Below are 22,286 nucleotides of genomic sequence, written 5' to 3' on the forward strand. Positions count from 1 at the left end.
AACCCTGCAAAATTCCTCATGCAAAATAAAAAGCACCCGGTACGATCCATACTAAAGAAAATAAATAAAATACAATGCAATAATGATAAAAAGATTTAAAAATCTAAAATAAACTAATAAAAATAAGGAAATAAAATAAGCTATCATTTACTTGTGAAAAAACTCCAAATTAAACAAACTAGTTGTTATCCGATCAAATAAAATTAGAGTCAGATGAGGTGAAATTGATTGAAGCGAAAGTGATACTTTTTTGAATCCAGCACAAATTTTGTTTTCTCAAATCAAAGAAGTATGAAGTGAGAAAACCCACAAGAAGAAAGCCTTTATTCTCTACGGTCGGAGCATATGAGCTTCATGGAACACCTGATGATGACGAGTAATAGAAGTTGTAATATGAGCAGAAATTGTTGTACTTTTAGTCTGGTTGCACATATTTCCCTCTCTCTTTAATGGGTATTTGCTGAACCTGAGCTTTCTCTAGTGGAATTCATATTGTTTTCTACTTAAAGGGATGAGGTCGTCAAGAAAACCCACAATTAGATGAGATTTGGTAGGATGAACAAATAATGTTTGTCTGGGGATGCTCTTTAAAAAAAAATGTTTGTCTGGGGATGAAAATATAACGATTTGAGTGAAATCTGGAAAATAAAAAGAACGAAAAAAAATCATAATAATCACAAAACACCTTTCTGGTTGAGGAATTAATAAAAAAAAGTTATGAGGTTTGTGATGAGGTCGAGTTCGGGAAACGTGGTTTTGAAGTTGTTACATGCCTAGGTGGTGAGCTTTCGAGTGTTAAGATGGTTGCAACAACAGATTCTAGCTTGCTTTCGAAGGAAGTAGAAAGATTAGCGATGAGGTTAACCAAGGTTGGTGAAATGGTGGGTTTAAACGAACATACTGGATCAAATGAAAGATTCTCTATGAACATGTTCTAGAAGAAAGTGAATGGTGTTTGGGGTAAGAATGATGATCAAGAGCGGCTATTGATTTCAATGGTGAAAGAAACAACTGAATACTTATGGAAGAAGACGAAGGATACGAAAGAAGTCACATCATCTAAAAAAGGGCTTATGTGATTTACGAAACCTATTATATTAGGTAACGGGAGCAAGAAAGGAGGTGGACATTCACTTTATGCCTCTATATAGATACAAAAAAAGTTTAGGGTTTAGGGACTGATTAGACCAATTCCGAAAACATTGTGGGGCTATAATATCATACCCCCCTTTAAAAAACAGTATTTATATGTAATAAGAAAAAAATGACGGGATCAATGTAAATGCATTTGAAGATATGACACATGATGTTCTGACAAGACAAGAAAAAAAACATAGTTTACAAAGAAACGTCCGTTCAAACGTCCTAAACAATTGTTGCGGTCTTTATTTACTCTTTATGTATATACTTATTTTATAGATTCTCTATTTATGTAAACATAAATTCTTATATTTTTAAATATTTACCCAATATTATTTTAGCTACCTAATGTTATTTCAACACAATATGTGTACATAATTATAGTTTTATAATAATACTGTAATAAAATAAAAATACAATAAAAAAAGGGCATTTTTATATCTTGATAGAGGATAATATAATTTTTTTTTCTAGGGTTTTGGCAAATAAATGAAGGCAGCAAAACAACTTTGACGAGCCGTTAGCACCAGTTAGTAAAATGGCGGAAGATGAGCCGCGGCTACTGTGCGAGGCGGCGACGAACGGAGATACTCAGAAAGTGCAAACCCTAATCGCTTCCGGAGCTGACGTTTCCTACTTTGACCATGACGGTTTCACACCTCTTATGCTCGCTGCCAAACACGGACACGCCGATGTGGTTAAAACCCTGCTAGACGCAGGTGCTCCATGGAACGCCCTCTCTCCTACCAATCTCTCCGCCGGAGACTTCGCCATGGATTCCGGTCACCAAGATGCCTTTGACATACTGCTTAATACGGGTACTTCGTCATATTATCGTCTTCACATCAACACTTCTCTGTTTATAACTAATTTTTGTTAATTTTTCATCCTTATATCAAATTCAGCGCTCATTTTTTAACAGAACTTGATCATAATAGAGGTGCTTTCATTGCTCATTGTATGTACAGGGATACAAGCTGAATTGATACTTGGTACAATTGCAAGAAAAGAAAACAAAATTGGTGATTTGGATGGAGACTACTTAGAGGACAGAGTTAGTTTCAGTGAAGATAAGCTCATGGATGCCAATAGCAAAGCTGTAATGATGGCTTGGGAGAAACCATTAATGGAAGCTCACGCAAAAGCCATCTGCTCAAGAGGTGGTCACATTCTAAACATAGGATTCGGAATGGGACTTGTGGATACAGCTATACAACAGTATTCACCTGCTACACACACCATTGTTGAAGCTCATCCTGAAGTTTATGAACGGATGCGTCTTTCTGGTTGGACTGAAAAGGAAAATGTGAAAGTAGTATTTGGGAAATGGCAGGATGTTGTTCATCAACTTGATTCTTATGATGGTATCTTCTTTGATACATATGGGGAATACTATGAAGATCTAAGAGAATTCCATCAGCATCTTCCTGCTTTATTGAAGCCTGGAGGGATTTACTCATTCTTCAATGGACTTTGTGGAGGTAATGCTTTCTTTCATGTTGTTTATTGTCAGTTAGTATCATTAGAACTTGAGAGTTTGGGTTATTCAACACAACTTATACCCTTACCTGTTAAAGATTGTTTGGGAGAAGAAGTATGGGAGGGTGTGAAACATAAATATTGGCAGTTGGATACTTATTACCTTCCTGTTTGCGAATCTTTGGAAGAATCTGAATGATATTTATGTACTTCTGGAGTTGTTTTTGTTGAATTAGTATCAATTTTGAGTTGTTGTAGTTTTCATGTTTTTGCTAGCTACATCTTTTCTTTTTAGCAAAGAAACATTGAGATTAATTGTTTAGTATATTTATTCACATTGAAAGCAAGCGAAAGAATGTATCACTTTTTGGTTCATGTTGTTGTAGCAGTGTCTTTTGACACAAGTTTGAAGGAGACATGGAAAACAATTTATTGGTCTAAAGATCCTAAAAGTTGTAAATAAAAGTACATAATTCTATAGAATTAGATAACTTGCAAACCAAGTAAACAATGGTCATCAAATTTATGTTCTTCAACGATTGAAATGAAAGCTCTATAAATATATAATACCTTGCAAACATTTTGGATCATCAAAAACAAGATACATAATATACACACTAGTTTGGAACTCCAAAAGAGCTTAATCCGTAATAAAATCTCATGGATTGTGGATGATTTTAAATATCCATCTCTTCCAAAACAATCAATCTATCTTTTGCTTCTAAAAGCATTAGTGAATAATCATAATCAGCTCTATTAATCATAATCAGCTCGAGCCAATAGAGCTTTCAATTTTACATGCCATAAAGAAAGTCTTGTATCACGATCTAGCAACAAAATGTCTTACTTTATTGAAGCCATGAGAAAGTAATCAATTAAAACCAAGGTTCTAAATAACCCGAGGCGTAGCTTGGCGGCAAGGTCAAAGTTAAGCCATGACAAGCTTTGGCGAGCCATGACGTTTTTCAAGGCGTGACTATTTTATATATATTAAAAGAGATAAATCATATAATTATTGAATTTTATCAAGTATATCAAGTTTTTAGAAGTGTTATATTAGTATTTAATATAAAAAGTTAACAAAAACTCAATTATTTTAGGCCCGATATAAAACACCAAAAAAAAAAAACAAAAAAACCCGCGCCTTGAAAAAAACTCGCGCCATAACGCGATAAGACGCGCCTTGACACGTTATTTGGGCGTCACGCTTAACAAACCCGCCTTGGACGTTTTCGTAACGGCTACACCACGCCTCACGCCATGACGCGCTTTTTAGAACCATGATTAAAACCTTATTACAAATCAGGTTAAAGGAAGGAAAATCGATAATGGCCTTGCATGTTTAGGGAATAAAATAAGTTGAGACTTTAGAAAGTCTATGGATAAAATCAATGAGGGAGAGGGAGAGAGTATTTGTTTTATAAAAGACAACTTCAATATCACTTGTAAAGATAAGATAAACACAAAAAACAAAATAATAATACCAAGAACACAAAAGATAGGTGAAAACAATTTTTGGGGAAAAAACAAGAAGACATTACTTGGTGTATTAATGAAATTGACAAACAAGAAGAATGTTACATTGTTTTAGGGATGAGTTTTGGAACCGGACCGAACCGGTTTGGAACTAGAATTGGATTTGGATTTAAGAGTTTACTAGGGATGAGCAGTTTGTCCCAAATCCCGATCCCGTACCGGTACCGTACCGGAACCGGTACCGAACCGTACCGAATTTAAAAATACGAGACGGTACTTGGTACTCCAAATACATAAAATTCGGGAATCGGTACCGCCGGTACCGGTACCATTCCCGGTACCGGTACCGGTGATGTTAATTCGGTTCGGTACTCGGGATTAACTTTCGATCAAATTCGGTATTCGGGAATTCGGGAACGGGACGGGTCGGTACCGGTTCCATCCCACGCTCATCCCTAGAGTTTACAAGAATCAGGAACCTTACCGTCGGTGCTGGTTCCGATCCTGGTCCTGGTACCAGTTTTACGATTATTTTTCAAATTAGAACTGATTTTTGTGATTTTTCATAATGGAACCAGATTTGGAACCATGAATAACAATGCACTCTAAAAAAAAACCAAAAATAGCAATGCACTTTCAACCACCACAAATTGAAAAACTAATTTAATACAATTCAAATAACAAAGTTTAAACCATAAAATCAAATAATTTTGACTTCATATAGTGAGTTATGCACATTTTAAAAAACATGACAAAATTCCAAAAAAAAGAAAAAAGAAAAAAAGAAAATACGTAACATTGATATACTATATTCGGGGGATTGTAGCTAATTCAATATTGAACCAAAATATGTGTTTTTTTTTCTGAACAGTTGAAAGGATTTTATTAGTCACACTAGCAAGTAGCTAGCGAGCAAAGAACAAAACAAATTACAATTGAATAAACAAAAATTTTGAATCCAAGATACCTCGTTAATGTTGATTTTTCTATTCCTATTAACAACCCAAAATAAGATTAATCCATAATACTCTACAATCGTGTCTACTTTCTGTTAAACACCTTGGAATTTCTAAAGCACCACAACACCTAAAATGTACTCATGCAAATAGCTTCAATAACATCATTCTTTAAAGCCGACAAATAAAGAGAGTCAAGCCATTCCCAAATGCCTAGACCTATGGAGGCTGAAGTAAATCCAACAATTTTAGGACTGCATTCCATGTTTATACAATCTAAAATAAAGTACAAATATCAAATTACATGCTAGAAAAAAGTCAAGTAATTCTGACTTCACATGTAGTTAGATTTAGTAGCTAACCAAAATATGTGTTTGTACAGTCCAAAATGAAATACAAACACCAAATTACACGCTGAGAAAAAAAATCAAGTAATTTAGACTTCGAGTTATACACATTTTACATAACGGACATTTACTCAATGTCTTTGAACGTGTGATCTTCGTTTCGATATATTTACATTCCCTAGTTAATTTCACATAAAATACTATGAGACATGCTTTAAAAGTATAATTATACCACTAATCATGTTTATACTTTATATCAACTAAACTGGTTATATCTATAACGTTAACATTTTGTTTTGTTTGTTAATACAAGCATGTAAGTTATTACTGTAGTTTGCATTTTTTAGATCAAAATATAAAAGGGCTATTTTAAAGACAAATAATGATTATATTTATATTTAAAATACGCAATCCAAGTAGGAAAAAAAAACAAAAATAAAGACAACTGCTGAAAGCAAATGAAATTACAAAGTTATTGGTGATTTGGTTCCTAGAGTTCCCCATGGTGACTAACGCACTATAGACATGTACTAAAAGATGCGCATAAATAATATCCAATTGAAACACACTTTGAAACAAAAGGCTACATAGTAATATCCCTACGTAAACAAAAAGATATTGTTTTGGTGGGTAATATAAACATTCTATTTTTTATACCCATGAACTCATTGATAGAAAATAAGGAGAATATATTCTTAAACATTAAAATAATATATTTATCCAATTTAATTTTTAATATCATATTAATCATATATAAATTTTCAAAATATCATATTAATCTAAATTAACTTTTTAATATTTTATAATCATTTTAAATTTGGAATTTTATAACATGTATTCTAAGAACACATTAATACATATATAAGAAATATTAACTATTAAAAATATTAACATAATTAAATATGAAATGCATTAATTATATGGAATATTCTATTTCATTTGGTTTGGAAATAATCTAAAAGTTTTTTGGTTTGATTCTTACCCTTGTATATTATTCGATAAATTATAGAAAAATATAAATAGACAAATTTAAAAGTTTCAATCAATCCCACTTAGGATATACTTCGCTCTTTGGTTTCTCAACCAACATCCAAATTAAAAATTCCCCATGTTCACTCTTTTCCTCTTACTATAAATACAAACGATCTCCTCATTCCCATCATCACCCATAAGTCTCAAACAAATATGGAGATGATACAACAATTTTTCATGGCTGCTTTTGTTGCTTTCGTGTTCTCCATCCTAGTCGATAAGCTTGCTTCTATTACCATCAATAATGGACATGAACGAAAGTCCAATAGGCCCAATGTTCGTAGTACTAAAAGCAAAAGCAAAACCAAGAAAAAGGTTAGATTTGCAGTTCATAACCAGATTGCCATTGTTATTAACAATAAACTCGTTAGATTAGGGACCTTCAATGTCCCAAAGAACAAACAAACTTGGGATACAACGAGTTATGATAATTTGAATGAGGCATATCTTGGTGCACATTGGATCGGAGAAGAGTCAATGATCTACAAGGAAGGTGGATTGCTTATGGAACCTCAAGAACTAGGATTTGGTGGGGATCACGATTGATGATCAAAGAAAAGTGGATAAGGATGAAGTTATTCCGATTGAGTTTGCTCCAATAAAGTTGAGTGACTAAAAACACGACTATGATAGATTTGAAGATATATTTTGCTTGATAATGCTGTCACAAAAAAACAAAGGAGAAAGCTTATTTGGTTAAGAAGAAGATGTCACTAACAATGGGGACAAAGTAGCTAGAGAGAATTGATTCAGACATTTAGTCTTTTGTGGATACAAATTAGGTTCCTCTTAGGATAACCTTGATTTAGGAGTTAATCTCGCGTTTCATAAACTTTGTTGGTGCAAATGAAGGTTTTGTTTACTTTTTATATGTAATTAATTTGATAAACTTGATTTGATGATTGCCAAATTGATCATTTTTGTAGAGACAGAGTTTGTTTTTGTGCATTTTGTAATTTACAGATAAGTTCATTTGAAATAATTGAATAGTTTACAATATTACAATATACGTTTAAGATTTGATCTTGAGAAGCATATCGAAAATATGATACGTGAAGAGAGTTCCTACATGGAAGACGTGAGACTCCAGAATCACTTGTGTGTAATGACAAAACTAGATAAGTTCAAGTGATTTCGAGCTCTTGCAATTAGTTAAATTGCAAAAACAATTTAATTGGGAAAAACATGTTTTAGGAAAAATAATTGTAAAGAAGAAAAAGATACAAAAAGTGAAAAATGTTGGTCACCTAACACTTCGAGAGAAAGTTGGGCATTAGGGGCGACTCTATAGTGGTGACACGATTATATGAGCGACATTTTGAAGTTTGATGGGTGACATGTTGTCGCCGTTATTGTCCTAAAATCTTGCAATGAACGAACATGCACAAGTTTGTTAATGTTCACCTTTTAAGTTTAACTAAACAAACGAATAGACACGAACAAATAAATAAATTTCTTGTTTATGTTCGTTCGTTTATATTAATTTATGTACTAAATGAACGAACATATTTAAACATAAATGAATGTTGAAAAACATATATAAATATAAATGAACATAAATATTCATATTAAGAACTATCGTCAACGCTTATAATATGTTGATTGTACTTAGCAGTACCAATTTTGATAATTTTACAAAATCTAGAAAGAGTAAATTACATGATTCGTCCCTCGTACAAGTACTAAATTGCACGTTGAGTCACTATTATCAAAAATTAATTCAGAAAGTCTCTCGTTTGTTTAAATTTTGCCTGCTTCATCCCTAATGTCGTTGGCCAAACATAAAAATATGATTTTGCCCTTATCTTTATCATTTTGATTTATTTTTATTTTTTAGTTATAATTAATTAATTAATTAATTAATTATTTATTTCTTTATTTAAAGTAATGGACCCCAAATCATATACATCTCTCTCTCTCTCTCTCTCTCTCTCAAACACCAATCAATTAGAAGCCGAAGTTGTCCTCTTAGTCGCCGGAGATGGTGAATCTCGTTTTTTCGACTTAATGAGAAAAGAAGATCGGTAAGGAAGGAGCACCATGGATCTCATTTTTATGGCTTAGGGGTTGCAATTTCGGACATTAGATACATCGAAGGAAGAGATGCATCTAGAGACCTCCACACTCCGGCCAGCCACTAACCACTATCTCCGACCACCTACCAACACCTGCAACCACCTACTAGCGTTCGTGTTCACTGATACTCTCACTCTCACCCCTCATCAATCGAAAATCTAAAAATATAGAAAAATCCAAAAAAAAAACCCAAAATATTTCAAGAATATGTAATTCGCTGTAAATCAATGACCAAACACTAATCAACATGGTTGTATAGTTGAAACTCTAGAAGTCAGAACCACAAGACCACCATCAGTGAAGAGAGAGAAAGAGAGAGATAAGGTGGCGGTCATCTGATGTAAATCGAATATGCTGAAACTCATAAATCGAATCACCCACTGAGATAAATTTACTCAAGAGGGTGAGGTGCATCATCGCCAGCGGGGTTAGGGCTTGGATTTCTGAACATAAAAAGAAACGTGAATCAGGCGTTCTTCAACCTATTTCTGGTGATTGTTCCGGCTTTTCCAGTGATGATTCTAATCTTCCATTTTTCTATTCTTCAGAGAGAGAGAGAGAGAGAGAGAGAGATGAGGAGGAGGAGGAGGAGGAGGGGGAGAGAGAGAGAGAGAGATTTTATTTTTTTAAATCTGAAAATTAAAAAAACAAATAAGAAAAAATAGAAAATCATATTAATAGAGGCAAATCCGTTATTTTGAAAAAATTAAAACAGATCAGACCAACACAAACAACAAAATGAAAACTTTGGACATATGATACTAGTCCCAACTTTTTATGATCAAAATCGCAATTTTAAGCAAATCACAGTACCTTTTGTGCAATTTAGTCACCTAAAAATCATCTCTTATAGCTGCCATTTACCAAAGCCCCAAAATTCTACTTTTTCCTCGCAACAACAACCATTTCTCCCTCCTCCCTCTCCGTCGTTGGCCGGCGCTGCTTCATCTTGCGCCGCCTTTGCGTCCTCTACGTCGCCGAAATCTGCTCATCGCCGGAGAGGGAGAGAGAGAGAGAGAGAGAGGATGGATTAAAGGGGGTGGACGGGATTAGGGTAGACTTTAGAGGAAAAGGGTTTATGGTGGTGGGCCCCACGTTTTTGTTTTCTATTAAATTTTTAATAATAAACAAATAAAAAATATATATAAAAAGGATGGAAAAAGGTAAAATAGTCATTTTATGTCAGTCAAGGACCATCCGAGTGAAAAAAAAACATTACAGGGATGGTTCACGTTATTTTTTAAAAATAGGGATTTAACGTGCAATTTGACACTTGTGTCAGGGCCGAATCATATAATTTATTCATCTAAAATTTATAAAAATTAAACCATTCTTAGAAGCTCCATTTTCACTTTTACTGGTTCGTATGATATTATTATACATATAATATAATATAATAATCATACATAAACGAATGTAAACAAAAAAACATAATAGTAGTACGATAATTACCTTTTAGACTATATTTGTTATACTCATTCTACAACCAAAAAAACACAATACTAGTACCACCAAACTTGATTATTTTAGTGCCAATAATCGATGATCAACTAGAGATATTACAACACGACCCGAAGGTCAACAAGTACGTAATGACCATTGAATAGAAACACTACATCAAAATGCGAGTTTTAAGTACTCGGAGTCATCCATATGAAGGGAAAGCGAAGGACGGTGTTACCCATTGCAACAAAAAGGGGTTTGGTGTTAAACGCTAGGGTGGCCACAAGAGGATTATACTGATGGGTTTTGAGCATAACATCAATCATATGGTGTTCATGCAACCCTAATTGCTTGGATCTAGTTTTTCTACTTTGAACATGCAATAAACTTCCAAGACTTATAAACCCTAGATCTAGCATACAATTAATCGAATTAACATATAAACTAGGGTTTAGATCTTACCTTGATTGTTATGTAGCAATAACAATCAATCCTTGCTTTGATTGGCTTCAGAAAGCTTAGTGCCTCAAGTGTTGCACCTCTAATGGAGTCACAAACACCACTAAGCAACTTGGATGAAGAGGGAGGAGAGAGGAGGCACCAAAAACCGGCTGGAAACCCTAGAGGAACTCTTGTCCGCGTTTTTAGGGCATAGGGATCCTTTATATACATGTAGGCTATTAGGGTTTGCAACTAGGAAACCCTAATCTGACTGCTTAGGCCCTAAGCAGCCCATAGACTCCTTTAACATATCCCTTGGACGAATTCCTTATGGGCTTCCCATAGAATTCGTCCAACCTATATATTATTAGGTGATCCATAGCCCAATTGTAATTATCTTATAATTAAAACTCCAGTCCCCTAAGTTTAATTAATCTCTTTTAGTCACAAAATTAATTCTTAATTAATTCTTGACTAATATTAATTAAACAATATGATTTCTCCTTTAATATATTATTCTTATAATATATTAATAAATCATAACTAAACCTTTCTCTCCTTAATTCATCCTACATATTGCTATGGTGAAGGCAACCCAAAAGGACCATGCTCATAATCGGGTCAAGTACATACCAAAATAGTTATGGACTTAGACACTAATCCAACAGTCTCCCACTTGGATAAGTCTAATAACTATTTTGCATAACTTCAGAACCTGATCAGCAATCGTAGCTTTCAAAAGCCGCTGTCAACTCTGATCTTATCAGACACGCGTGTCCTTTAGATAAGGGATCATATATTCCTCCATTCTACAAGATATCGTATAGACATGAGACATGGATTTAAATCATTTTCTCTGTCTATGTATTGTTTCCCGACATCTGATTTATGACGACTGACAACAGACTACAATTGAACACATCAACTTAGTCCCGACTTGGCCAAGCGCTTAGGGTGTCATCACTAAATCATCGAGGGGCCCACAGATATCGCTTTTATCCCACTTTGGGTAAAAAGAATGGATAAACTTCGACTCAAATGCTTGTTTGCACCTACTAATCGAATAACACACAACAATAAGTTTTATAATACCAAGTTACTGGTGCGTTTACTTATCATCAATGTGCAACCGACTAGCAAATAACAACTCACACGTCTCGGTTTCAAGAATATACAATGTCATCGTCTCACTAATCACCCGTGATAAATCCATGAAGTGATTCAAGTGAGCGTGGGTTTAATCCAATACTTTAATCTTATCAAAGCACTCATGAACTCTGCAGCAAACTTGTGCTATGTCTAAACACTTTAGACAATCTACAGACAGATTCATGACAGTCTTCCTTCATACCTACTTCCAAAGTATGACCGACTATGGAGGTTCGAATAACCCAGTTATTCTGGAAGTCAAAACACACAAAGTGAAACGCAATAATAATATTAATCCTATATGGCCCCAAAACTTTTGAGCGTAAATAAAAAACACTTTTATTTAAACACCATATTGATTACTCATTATTCATTGCTTACTGTTTCAGAAAATCAACTTATTACTCGAATTATAACCACAATTGTCCCATGCTCCAAGCATGCACACTTTGGTTTCCTATGGTCCATACCTTGTGAAATAGATCACTTGAAAAACTTTTCCAATGAAACTCATTTCACAATCCTCAATCCTTATTATTAGTATAAGAATACCAAATTCTTGCCACTTTTAGAATATGTCAGATTCTAACATTTTATGCAATGATTCTTTCATAATGTCATAGCACAAAAGTCACCAAGACCCGGCTAATGAAATTACAAGGTATTCTATCGGAAATTTTTACAAGACAATTCCATAGACGTGAAGTCTCACATTCAAAGTACATTCCTTTGAACATCCTTCTCGCATAAAAGTTTCTAATCTATACATATTTCTTAATATCCAACTCCCATTAATGGAAACTTTTCCATATTTGCCATATAGAATCTTATCTATTCATAATAATGTCAATATAGTCCATCAAGTACTATACTTCCAACTACTCACAAGCGACAAATCATCAGTGAACCTCAGATCGTCCTTTGATAGTTGTTTAATTATTTTAGTCAAAACCGATTTTAGTCCTTTTTCCCTCTTAATGCCCTAGGCATTTGGAAAATTTAGAATGGTCAAATATTATAGCATATGCAATCGATCCTATACCCGAAGCGTATTGGACACGATGCATAATGTCTCACATAAAGATGTGATACTTTATCAGCCTTCTGCCATAATATTTTATGTGCCATGTTCCCATAATTCGAACTATGAAGAGGGATACCGTAATCGTAATCGAATTTTGAGAATGCACTATGTATCCTTGACTAAATTTATTAACATTTCTCGATCTAAGCTTTAGAATTTTGAAACAAAGTATAATATTCTCTCCCTTAATTATAGCAAAACAACTTTTCAACCCTTGCAACTTTGCAAAGTGAAACTTTGTTTTCTATAATTAATATTGCTAACTTGCAATACTTACCATAATAATCATGCTTCCACTAACATGATGATTATTTTCTTACCAGCATAACACTTATGCTCCCACTAGCTCTGACATGTATTCAGAAAACAATTGAACTTCCAGAAAACAATGCTTATTGAATTCCTTAAGTTCATATTTCTAATACCTAATGCTTTGATAAGCCTTTATCTAAGCTTTGTAAGCTCATACACCTTTGCCTTAGATAGCTCACATGTGTGTCTAAAGAAATTCAGAACTTATGTTACTAAGTCCCAAATGTTCAGACTAATTGCCAAATCTCACAATTCGAACTATGAAGAGAGATACCATAATCATAATCGAACTTGAGAATACAATTTTCACAATTGCTATCTTCTTAAAATCTCTCTTAGTGAACGCATTTTCTCACAATCATTTCCATGAAGGAGGGAAATCTTATGACACTTAGATTTTATGATGTATGTGTTCCTATCCATGTGAATTTGTCAAAACGAAGGTTTGCGACAAATCCAAAACCATATGGACTGAACTTGTTCAATCTTGATTTCTTGCCTCATGGTAACACGAGTGCCCACCATGTCTTCCAAGTGGTTTAGCAACTCACCCTTACATATCAATGTACTTTTCCATTGATCAAGGTGCTTTGTCTTTATGCATTCAAATGAGAACTCATAGAACTCACATACATATTTAGCTTAATTGGAATGGCACAGAAACAAAATAATATCAACATGATAGGTTATAAACCTCAAGTCGTGCGTTAGTGATGATTAACTAGGTTTAACTCTTGATTTGTTCTTGAAACCTTTCAAGACCATTAAGACTCTCACTGACTCCTTGACATATAAGATTCTTTTGTCAAGAAACATTCCTTAACAAAAACAAATATTCAATAGTTAGTGTAGTTTTTATCAAGACTATCACTTCACATAATTGGTTCTAGTTGGTCTTTGTCTTATCCAAGACATCACAACTTACCAATCTCAAATGTTCAGGAACGAGAAGACTTTTTCCAATTCCACATTTGTTGAGTGTTATAAACCTACTAAAGACTTGTCACTCAATTCACAATCTTGGAATATAACTCTAAGACTTGATATTGGAACGAAGTATGATTGACTTTTTGATTTTAACCATTTCTACAATTCTCGATTCCTCTTCATACAAATGCACTAAGACCCACTTGGAGGATCAATTGAGGTATGGTTCTTAATCATTAAGACTTATCATAAAACACAATAAAAGCTACTCTCCCTTCTTCTTATAATAGAGAGACTTTTATCTTTCTTCCTACTTGATTCTTCTTATTCGTTCTACTATTGATTGAAACTCTTTCAATCAACTCAGAATTATACTTAATCTTATAAGTATAACCATATTTACTAAACTTTAGTAAATCATGACGAATATCTTTATCACTCTTGTGGTGGACTTGATCAATGCACAACCTAGTGTACTCGATCTCCTAGTCCTTCTCTTGACACTTTGTCAAAGAATTAGTCTAATTTCCAAATATGAAGTTTCTCATTCATCACGCAACCAAGTTGTATGATTCCAAGTTTCTGTCCAACTGAAACTTGGGCGATGAGAATCTTCCTTTTTTTTGGCAAATTCTTGACATTTCCACAAATAACATAATTAAGAATCAAATCCATTATTGCTAACAATAGAAACAATCAAACATTAATTTTTCATACACACCATTGCAAGGATAAATAAATAAGACAAAATCAAAATTTATTTTATTGCGGAAAAAATTTGTCCTTACAATGCAATTCAACTAAAAAACTATGCTATTACATATTTCTTATCAATCTATCCCAACTCTAGAGTAGTAGCTCAAAAATCTGATCCTCGAGTCCATGCGATCGAAATCCATTTCTTCATGATCAGATTTAGCAAGCTTCTTCCTTAAGCTTCCTTTCTTTTCTTCGATCCTGCAAAAACATCAAAATGTAATCTTATCACATCATGTATTAAGAATCAAAGAATAGGAACTTACAGAGTTAGTTAATAGATTTTACCTGAAGTAGAGCCATACGTCTTGACTCTCCCATCTCTTAGATCTCTCAGGTAAACAGGGCAGCTTCGTCTCCAATGCCCCTTCTCTTGGCAGTAGAAGTAGATGGACTCTTTTGGAATGGCACAAGGAACTATCTCAGAATTTACCTTTTCTGGATTTCCAATGTCACCATTTTCAATGTCCATTGAAGTTTGGGAGTTTGATTTTCCAGACAAATTTGCTTGATCAGCACGCCAAATCATTTATGATTCAGCAGCTATAAGCAAATAGGTCAAATCAATGAGGGTCACGTCATGGTCCATCATATAGTACTCTCTAACGAACTCACTATATGATTCAGGAAGTGACTGAAGAACCCAGTCAACAGCCAACATTTCTGAGATATCGACACCCATCATCCTTAACCTATCAATGTGTGACTTCATCTCTAAGATGTGTGCACACACATGTTTCCCATTTTCGTGTTTACTTGCCAAAAGGGCTTGAGTGAGCTTGAACTTTTCAAGCCTTTGAACTTGTGGGTTAGGGAGAATAATTGGAGGAGGTGGAGGAAGTGAAGCATGACTCTCATTTCCTTGATCGTATCGTGGAACGTCATCTTCATTTGGAAAGCTTGTTCCAAGGGACTTGGGAAGACCATTGTTAGATTCAGACATCTACAAAATGGGAGAAAATTCAAGTTAGTTGATAAGAATCCTTGATGTAACACCCAAATGAAACTTCAAGGCTAGGATCCAACACAATACTCTACAACCTAGAAGAGGGATGCCGTAATCTAGTTGCATAATATTTGAAGGTAGGTAAATGACGATTTACCAACTTCCACCATGAAAAACGAAAAATAAATTTAAGTTTTAAATGAATTGAAACTCCTAGATCTTTTGAGATTCATTGAACTTTTCAATGGCATGTTTAATCTCGATTATGCCCTTTTATTTGTGACTGGGATGCCGAGGATCACAAATAAGGTGTGAATAACCATACAAATCTACGTGATGCACTCAATGATACTATCACCTAATCAATGTGCCGGTTAACCACACACGCTCCATTGATCTATGATAAACATCGATCCACCCTTCACAACCAATGTCAACCCCAAATTAGTGTGCCGGTTAACCACGCACGCTCCACTAACGTTTGGCAAGGGTGTGAAGTGTAATTCCATGGATTAGCATACAATTTCACATTTTGCCTAAAGTGACTATGATTTGGGAATTTATAAAAGCATTTAGTTACTTTGTACTTCATTATACTTATAATGGAAGGTTTCGTCCTATCCTACCCGTTCGGCTAACGACCATCCACTAGTCAAGAGTGCGGTGGGTAAGAGTGGATACCCATTCAATCGCCATTTTATAGGCAATTTCCTTAAACACCCCTTATAGACCAGCTTCGTGAATGAGGCCTACTAACGGTAAGACTAACTCTTTACTCATATATATAATATTAGACTTTTAATGTTATATATAGTATAGGGTGTATTTTACACTTTTAAAATACTAGGTGGTCTAATTTAATAAATTATACTTTTAATTTAATTAAATGTAAACCAAAACTTTATGGAATTATTAACTCTCTTTTAATTTTACACTTTAATTAATTAATAAAACCATAAGGGTGTAATTTGGACTTTTCAAAATACTAGGGTTTTAGAATTTAAAATTTCAAATTAAGACTTTTAGTTAAATTTTAAAATCCAAAACTTGAGGGCAAGTTTTGAAACTTTTTCAAACTTATGGTTTAGAATTTAAATATTTCAAAATCAAACTTTTAATCAAAAATTTAAATTCCAAAACTTGAGGACAAGTTTTGAAACCTTTCAAAACATTAAGGTTTAACTATTTAAATTTCAAAAACAAAACTTTTAAGTTCAAATTTAAACTATTAAACGTAAAGGGTGTAAATTGAAACTTTTCAAACTTACTAGGTCAAATATTTATCTTATATAATCCTATATTATCCATATTTAACCAAATCCATCAATTTTGATAAGGATAATCATTCCAAACATAAAAAATCGATTTTAGGCAATAAAAACGAGTTTTGGTAATTATCCACATCAAAATCTGACCAAAAATTCGAAAAATCCGGCAACTGAACAGCCAACTCGTCGTGTCCTCTTTGGAACTCGTCGAGTTCAAGCTACTCGTCGAGTTCTAAGAGCAACTCGGCAAGTTCATCAGGCAGACAACAAGAAATTTCGATTTTCTGGTCTTTGGCAGTTCAATTATGCATCTATTCAATAGAAAAACAACATAGGCTCTAATACCATTGATGAGTTTTGAGCATAACATCAATCCTATGGTGTTCATGCAACCCTAATTGCTTGGATCTAGTTTTTCTACTTTGAACATGCAATAAACTTCCAAGACTTATAAACCCTAGATCTAGCATACAATTAATCAAATTAACATATAAACTAGGGTTTAGATCTTACCTTGATTATTATGTAGCAATAACAATCAATCCTTGCTTTTATTTGCTTCAGAAAGCTTAGTGCCTCAAGTGTTGCACCTCTAATGGAGTCACAAACACCACTAAGCAACTTGGATGAAGAGGGAGGAGAGAGGAGGCACCAAAAACCGGCTGGAAACCCTAGAGGAACTCTTGTCCACGTTTTTGGGGCATATGGATCCTTTATATACATGTAGGCTATTAGGGTTTGCAACTAGGAAACCCTAATCTGACTGCTTAGGCCCTAAGCAGCCCATGGACTCCTTTAACATATCCCTTGGACGAATTCCTTATGGGCTTCCCATAGAATTCGTCCAACCTATATATTATTAGGTGATCCATAGCCCAATTGTAATTATCTTATAATTACAACTCCAGTCCCCTAAGTTTAATTAATCTCTTTTAGTCACAAAATTAATTCTTAATTAATTCTTGACTAATATTAATTAAACAATATGATTTATCCTTTAATATATTATTCTTATAATATATTAATAAATCATAATTAAACATTTCTCTCCTTAATTCATCCTACATATTGCTATGGTGAAGGCAACCCAAAAGGACCATGCTCATAATCGGGTCAAGTACATACCAAAATAGTTATGGACTTAGACACTAATCCAACATATACGACAAAAGGGTCTATTGGAATGAAGAAAAAACTCTTCAAGTTAATAAGGACGACAAAGAAAAAGTATGAGAGGAAGATATAAGTTGAGGAAATGTGGTTCCTCAAACATTGTTGGACAAGAAGCTAAACTATTGTTGGATAAGATCAGAAGAAGACCTAGACAATAATTTTATCGGCGTCCATTAAAAAATTAATATATTATAATAAATAAAATAAATAATAAAGTACAATAATATTTGAGGTTCATTTCATAAATTACTAAAAAAATATACTTAATATAGTATAATAAATAAAATAAAATAACAAAATACAATAATATTTGAGGTTCTTTTCATAAATTACTAAAAAAAATAGTGATATCCATATGTGTTGTTTTCTTTTGAGATTTTTTCTAAAAAATGATAAACTATGTAAAAAATATAAAAGTAAATTAATATGAATATTATCAAAAGAAACTCTAAAAATATGTCATTTGGGGCCGTACTATAACTTTTTATCTTTTTGTTCTTTTATATATATATATATATATATATATATATATATATATATATATATATATATATATATATATATAGGACCGGTTCTACCCTTTGCAAGGGCTTAGGGTCCACAATTTTGAAAGGGCTTAGGGTCCACAATTCCAAAGGGCCTCCAATTTTAAAGCATATTATGTTATATATATGTATATATGTATTTCTTGGGTTAGAAAGACAAGTTGAAGTTTGCTTGGGTGGTAAAAGCATTGGTTTATAAAACTAAAGGTCTTAAGTTCAAAGCTATTTGCTTATTTGAAGGGCCCAAATTTTTTTGTTTGCTTTGAGCCCCTAAATTGGTTGAGCGCCCATATATATATATATATATATATATATATATATATATATATATATATATATATATATATATATATATATATATATATATATATATATATATATATATATAGTTGATGGGCATTTCAAATGGAGTGCAATGCATGCAACCCGCTACTAACATACTAAATTCATGTCCGGACAAGATACCAACTACAGTCTTTTTGGAACAAAAAAAACTTAGATATCATGTATAGTCTTCTGACGAATCAATAGAGAAGATTAAGGAAAATACAAATCTTTTTGGAATAATCATCGTACTGGACATCTCATTGCTATCTATCGAATGGATCTATGAATTAATTTTGATAGTTTCAATAGTAACAAAAAAAATCAATTCAAAATAAAACGATTGCGTTTTTTTTTCACGTAGTCTTTTAATTTCCGATTTTAATTTTTGTTTTCCAGCTTATGATTTCAATATTTCTCAATACGTCGATTCTAATAATCTGATTTCACGCATCCTTAAAAAATGATTTTGTATTCATGTATGTCTAGTTTCTGGAAGCGCCAACGATTCTAATTTCTGATTTATAATATGTGCTAATCTGATTTCTGATTTATGAATTGTGTTAATCTGATTTTTAACTCATGTAAATTGAAATATTTCGTTATTTTTCTTAACTTCTTTTTTGTTAGTTTTCCGATAAAAAGTAAATTTATTTGTTTTTTTTATAATACATAATTTGAAACTTCAACATCACACGTTTTAAACAACGATTCAAAAATTATTATCCCTGTTGAAAAACAATTAAACACCACATGTTCATATTTAGGTGTTTTCGTTTCCTTTATTTACTTTATTCTCATTGTTTTATAAGTTTACAATAATAACATGTCTTGAAAATAATTATTGGGTAGTGAGATAAAGAAAGAATATATATATATATATATATATATATATATATATATATATATATATATATATATATATATATAAACAGAAGAACTAATGTTATTATAAAAATGATTCCAAGGATAAATTGTAACAAGGGTTTATTCTAAATAAATACAAAAAAAAAGTCATCGTCTTTTACTAAAAAAATTTCTATTGGGCTTATTTTTTTATATTTTGTCTGGACCCTTAAATTGGCTTGGACCTACCCTATTTGTTTTAGCCTAGTACTCTGCTTGTATCTATAAGGCTACACATAGTGGTCTCGATGGGGAGTCGGCATGCCCGACGTGTGCCATTGGCACTAACGGCTACACCGTCTCACCTAGAGGTACCGCTCAAAATTATGTCAGGGCATCTCTACGTTGATGGCTTCCCCATCTGTACCCTAAAGACTTGTATCATATGTAGTGTGTGTTGTCTCAAAGGTGGGGATAGAAAGATGTTTATTTTCATGGTTGTTTAATGGTTGAAAGATTGAATGAAAAAAAAAGTTTATTGATCGATGTGGTACTAATATGGCCAAATTGATGAATCGATAGATATACGACTATATATATATATATATATATATATATATATATATATATATATATATATAACCCCTAGTAGGTTTGAGTTTTGTTGTTATATTACAATTTAAAATAGATTTCAAGTAGTTTTCAGTCGGCGATATGTGAAATTTGATATAAAAATATGACTTTTTAAAAAGAGTTATCTAATAAAATAATTACAAAAGCATCTTATTTTAGATGAATTCGGGCGTGTTCGGCAAAAGTAGCTGGTAGCGGGTAACGGGTAGCTTGTAGCGTTTTGTTAAACGCTACATGAAGTAGCATTTGGATTTGGAGCGTTTTGTTTAAACCAAACGCTAGAAGCTTGTAGTGTCGAACGAGACTTTCTATTCAAAACGGAGCGTTTTATTAAACGCTACAAGCTAAAAGCTCTCAAACACTCCCTAAACGCTCCGTACCGAACGTGCCCGAAACTAGAATTTATGAACAAACACAATTTCTTTCCTTATGTGTCAATATGATTTTATAATTCATTATGTATTTTTAAATTAGGAAAAAAACGCGGGGTGCAGCAGAAAATGTCTAAAATCTATATACACGACACCCTGCACAAATTCAGAGAAATGCAATTGCCATTAAATTGGGGTTACATTGCCGACCCAATTGTCTCTGCAAACAGTGCTATCCCCAATTAATACGCCATTAATGGAACATCATCACATCCTTCATTGCCCACCGCTGTTTCCAGCACACATATGCGCGATTTAGGGTTTGTTTTGATGGGCTTAATTTCCTAATGATGGGTTCTATATTACTATATTCTCAGTCTACTGATATGGGTCGATGATTCCAGGTCGACTTTGGTGTTCTGATTCAATACTAGAAGAACTTTTGATTGTATTTAAAGGGAAAAGGTATCTCATGATCGTTGATCTGATTTGATTTGATTTCAAGATGAAGGCTTTTGGATTATGGGTTTTGTTTTTGGTGTTTGCAACAGCTTTAATCTGCTTATGTTTTTCTTCATGTTCTGGTAATCTCTCTAATCCTTGCTGTTTACTGTTTACATCTTTTCTAATCTACTCTATTCACAATTCTCAATACAACATCAAAAAAGATAATAAATAGGAAAAAAACAGTATTCTTTTGGATAATCCAAAGTAGAATAAGCTGATTATATATTTTTAAGGGAAGGAATAGTTCTTTTGATGAAATTCAGTAACAATTGTTTTTGTATGGGGCTATGTAGAAGCAAGCATGAACCTACACAAGGGCAGGAAACTTAAGGTACACAAGTGATATACTTCTCTGATACACACACATTAACTTCAAGTCTTGAATATATTATAGGATTTAATTGTTTTGAAAGGCTCAATTATATGGATTGAATCAAAAGTAGAAGCTTGTGTTATGTGGCAGGAGGATATGAATCTTGATGATGAAAGCAACATAGATTTGTTTGATTATCACAAGATCAATCCTGTTCCAAGTTCAAAGGCCTCAATAAGGCCAGGACCCATTCAACATGGGACTCCTCTTATGCCTTTCATCCCCAAGGATCCACCTCCTGGACCTGATCATGGCAATGATGCTGATCATGTAGTGTTTCCTTAGAATGTTTCTTGTATGTACTTTGATGATTTCAATTATATGTGTTTAAAGTTTAAACATTTCCATTGTTTGTATGTAAAGAAGTTCTAAATGTATTGTCATACAACCCATCCATTAATCCATTCCATGTAGATTGGAGCACATTAGGTTTTGTATCAAAGGGTCGTAGTTTGATAAATATCTATGAAACCATTGTTTTGGTTGACTTTATTCACAACAAATTATATCGTCTTTTATAAAGAAAGTTGGTTTCAAAGAAAGTTAAGGGACTAGAACTGACCGAAGGAATAGTTAAAGGTCTAAAGATTACGAATATAGACGAAGGGGGCTTGATAGACCCTGATACATTCTTGATTTGATACTCAGGCTAGGATAGAATTAAAGATAGATTTCCATTCAT

The 22,286-nt window shown here is 33.2% G+C and overlaps 2 protein-coding genes across 3 annotated transcripts; both read left to right on the forward strand.

Moving 5' to 3' along the window:
- Positions 1–1,627: 1,627 nt before the first annotated feature.
- Positions 1,628–2,876, forward strand: LOC145122753 (ankyrin repeat family protein). The gene is made up of 2 exons (XM_079058324.1): positions 1,628–1,958; positions 2,109–2,876. The coding sequence occupies exons 1-2, from the start codon at positions 1,679–1,681 to the stop codon at positions 2,816–2,818; spliced, it is 990 nt and encodes a 329-aa protein (XP_078914450.1). The 5' UTR covers positions 1,628–1,678; the 3' UTR covers positions 2,819–2,876.
- An 18,003-nt stretch (positions 2,877–20,879) lies between these two features.
- Positions 20,880–22,096, forward strand: LOC145120365 (uncharacterized). 2 transcript variants are annotated; one of them, XM_079056192.1, is made up of 4 exons: positions 20,880–21,044; positions 21,129–21,308; positions 21,525–21,562; positions 21,626–22,096. In XM_079056192.1, exons 2-4 carry the CDS (start codon positions 21,230–21,232, stop codon positions 21,887–21,889), a joined length of 381 nt encoding a protein of 126 aa, XP_078912318.1. In that variant the 5' UTR covers positions 20,880–21,044; positions 21,129–21,229; the 3' UTR covers positions 21,890–22,096. The 2 variants fall into 2 exon arrangements, with proteins under 2 accessions (XP_078912318.1, XP_078912320.1); XM_079056194.1 differs by having other exon boundaries at positions 20,882–21,308; positions 21,695–22,096.
- Positions 22,097–22,286: the final 190 nt, after the last annotated feature.

This window comes from Lactuca virosa, chromosome 6 (genome assembly GCF_052849685.1).
Source record: "Lactuca virosa cultivar CGN04683 chromosome 6, Lactuca_virosa_CGN04683_v6, whole genome shotgun sequence".
Lineage (NCBI taxonomy): Eukaryota > Viridiplantae > Streptophyta > Magnoliopsida > Asterales > Asteraceae > Lactuca > Lactuca virosa.

What these genes read in the sequence shown, in the direction of transcription:
- LOC145122753 (XM_079058324.1), top strand. Translation starts at nt 1,679, where the DNA reads ATGGCGGAAGATGAGCCGCGGCTACTGTGCGAGGCGGCGACGAACGGA. An exon ending in TGACATACTGCTTAATACGG is followed by an intron (nt 1,959 to 2,108) that starts GTACTTCGTCAT and finishes TTGTATGTACAG; the next exon opens with GGATACAAGCTGAATTGATA.
- LOC145120365 (XM_079056192.1), top strand. Translation starts at nt 21,230, where the DNA reads ATGAAGGCTTTTGGATTATGGGTTTTGTTTTTGGTGTTTGCAACAGCT. An exon ending in ATGTTTTTCTTCATGTTCTG is followed by an intron (nt 21,309 to 21,524) that starts GTAATCTCTCTA and finishes GGGGCTATGTAG; the next exon opens with AAGCAAGCATGAACCTACAC. An exon ending in ACAAGGGCAGGAAACTTAAG is followed by an intron (nt 21,563 to 21,625) that starts GTACACAAGTGA and finishes AATATATTATAG; the next exon opens with GATTTAATTGTTTTGAAAGG.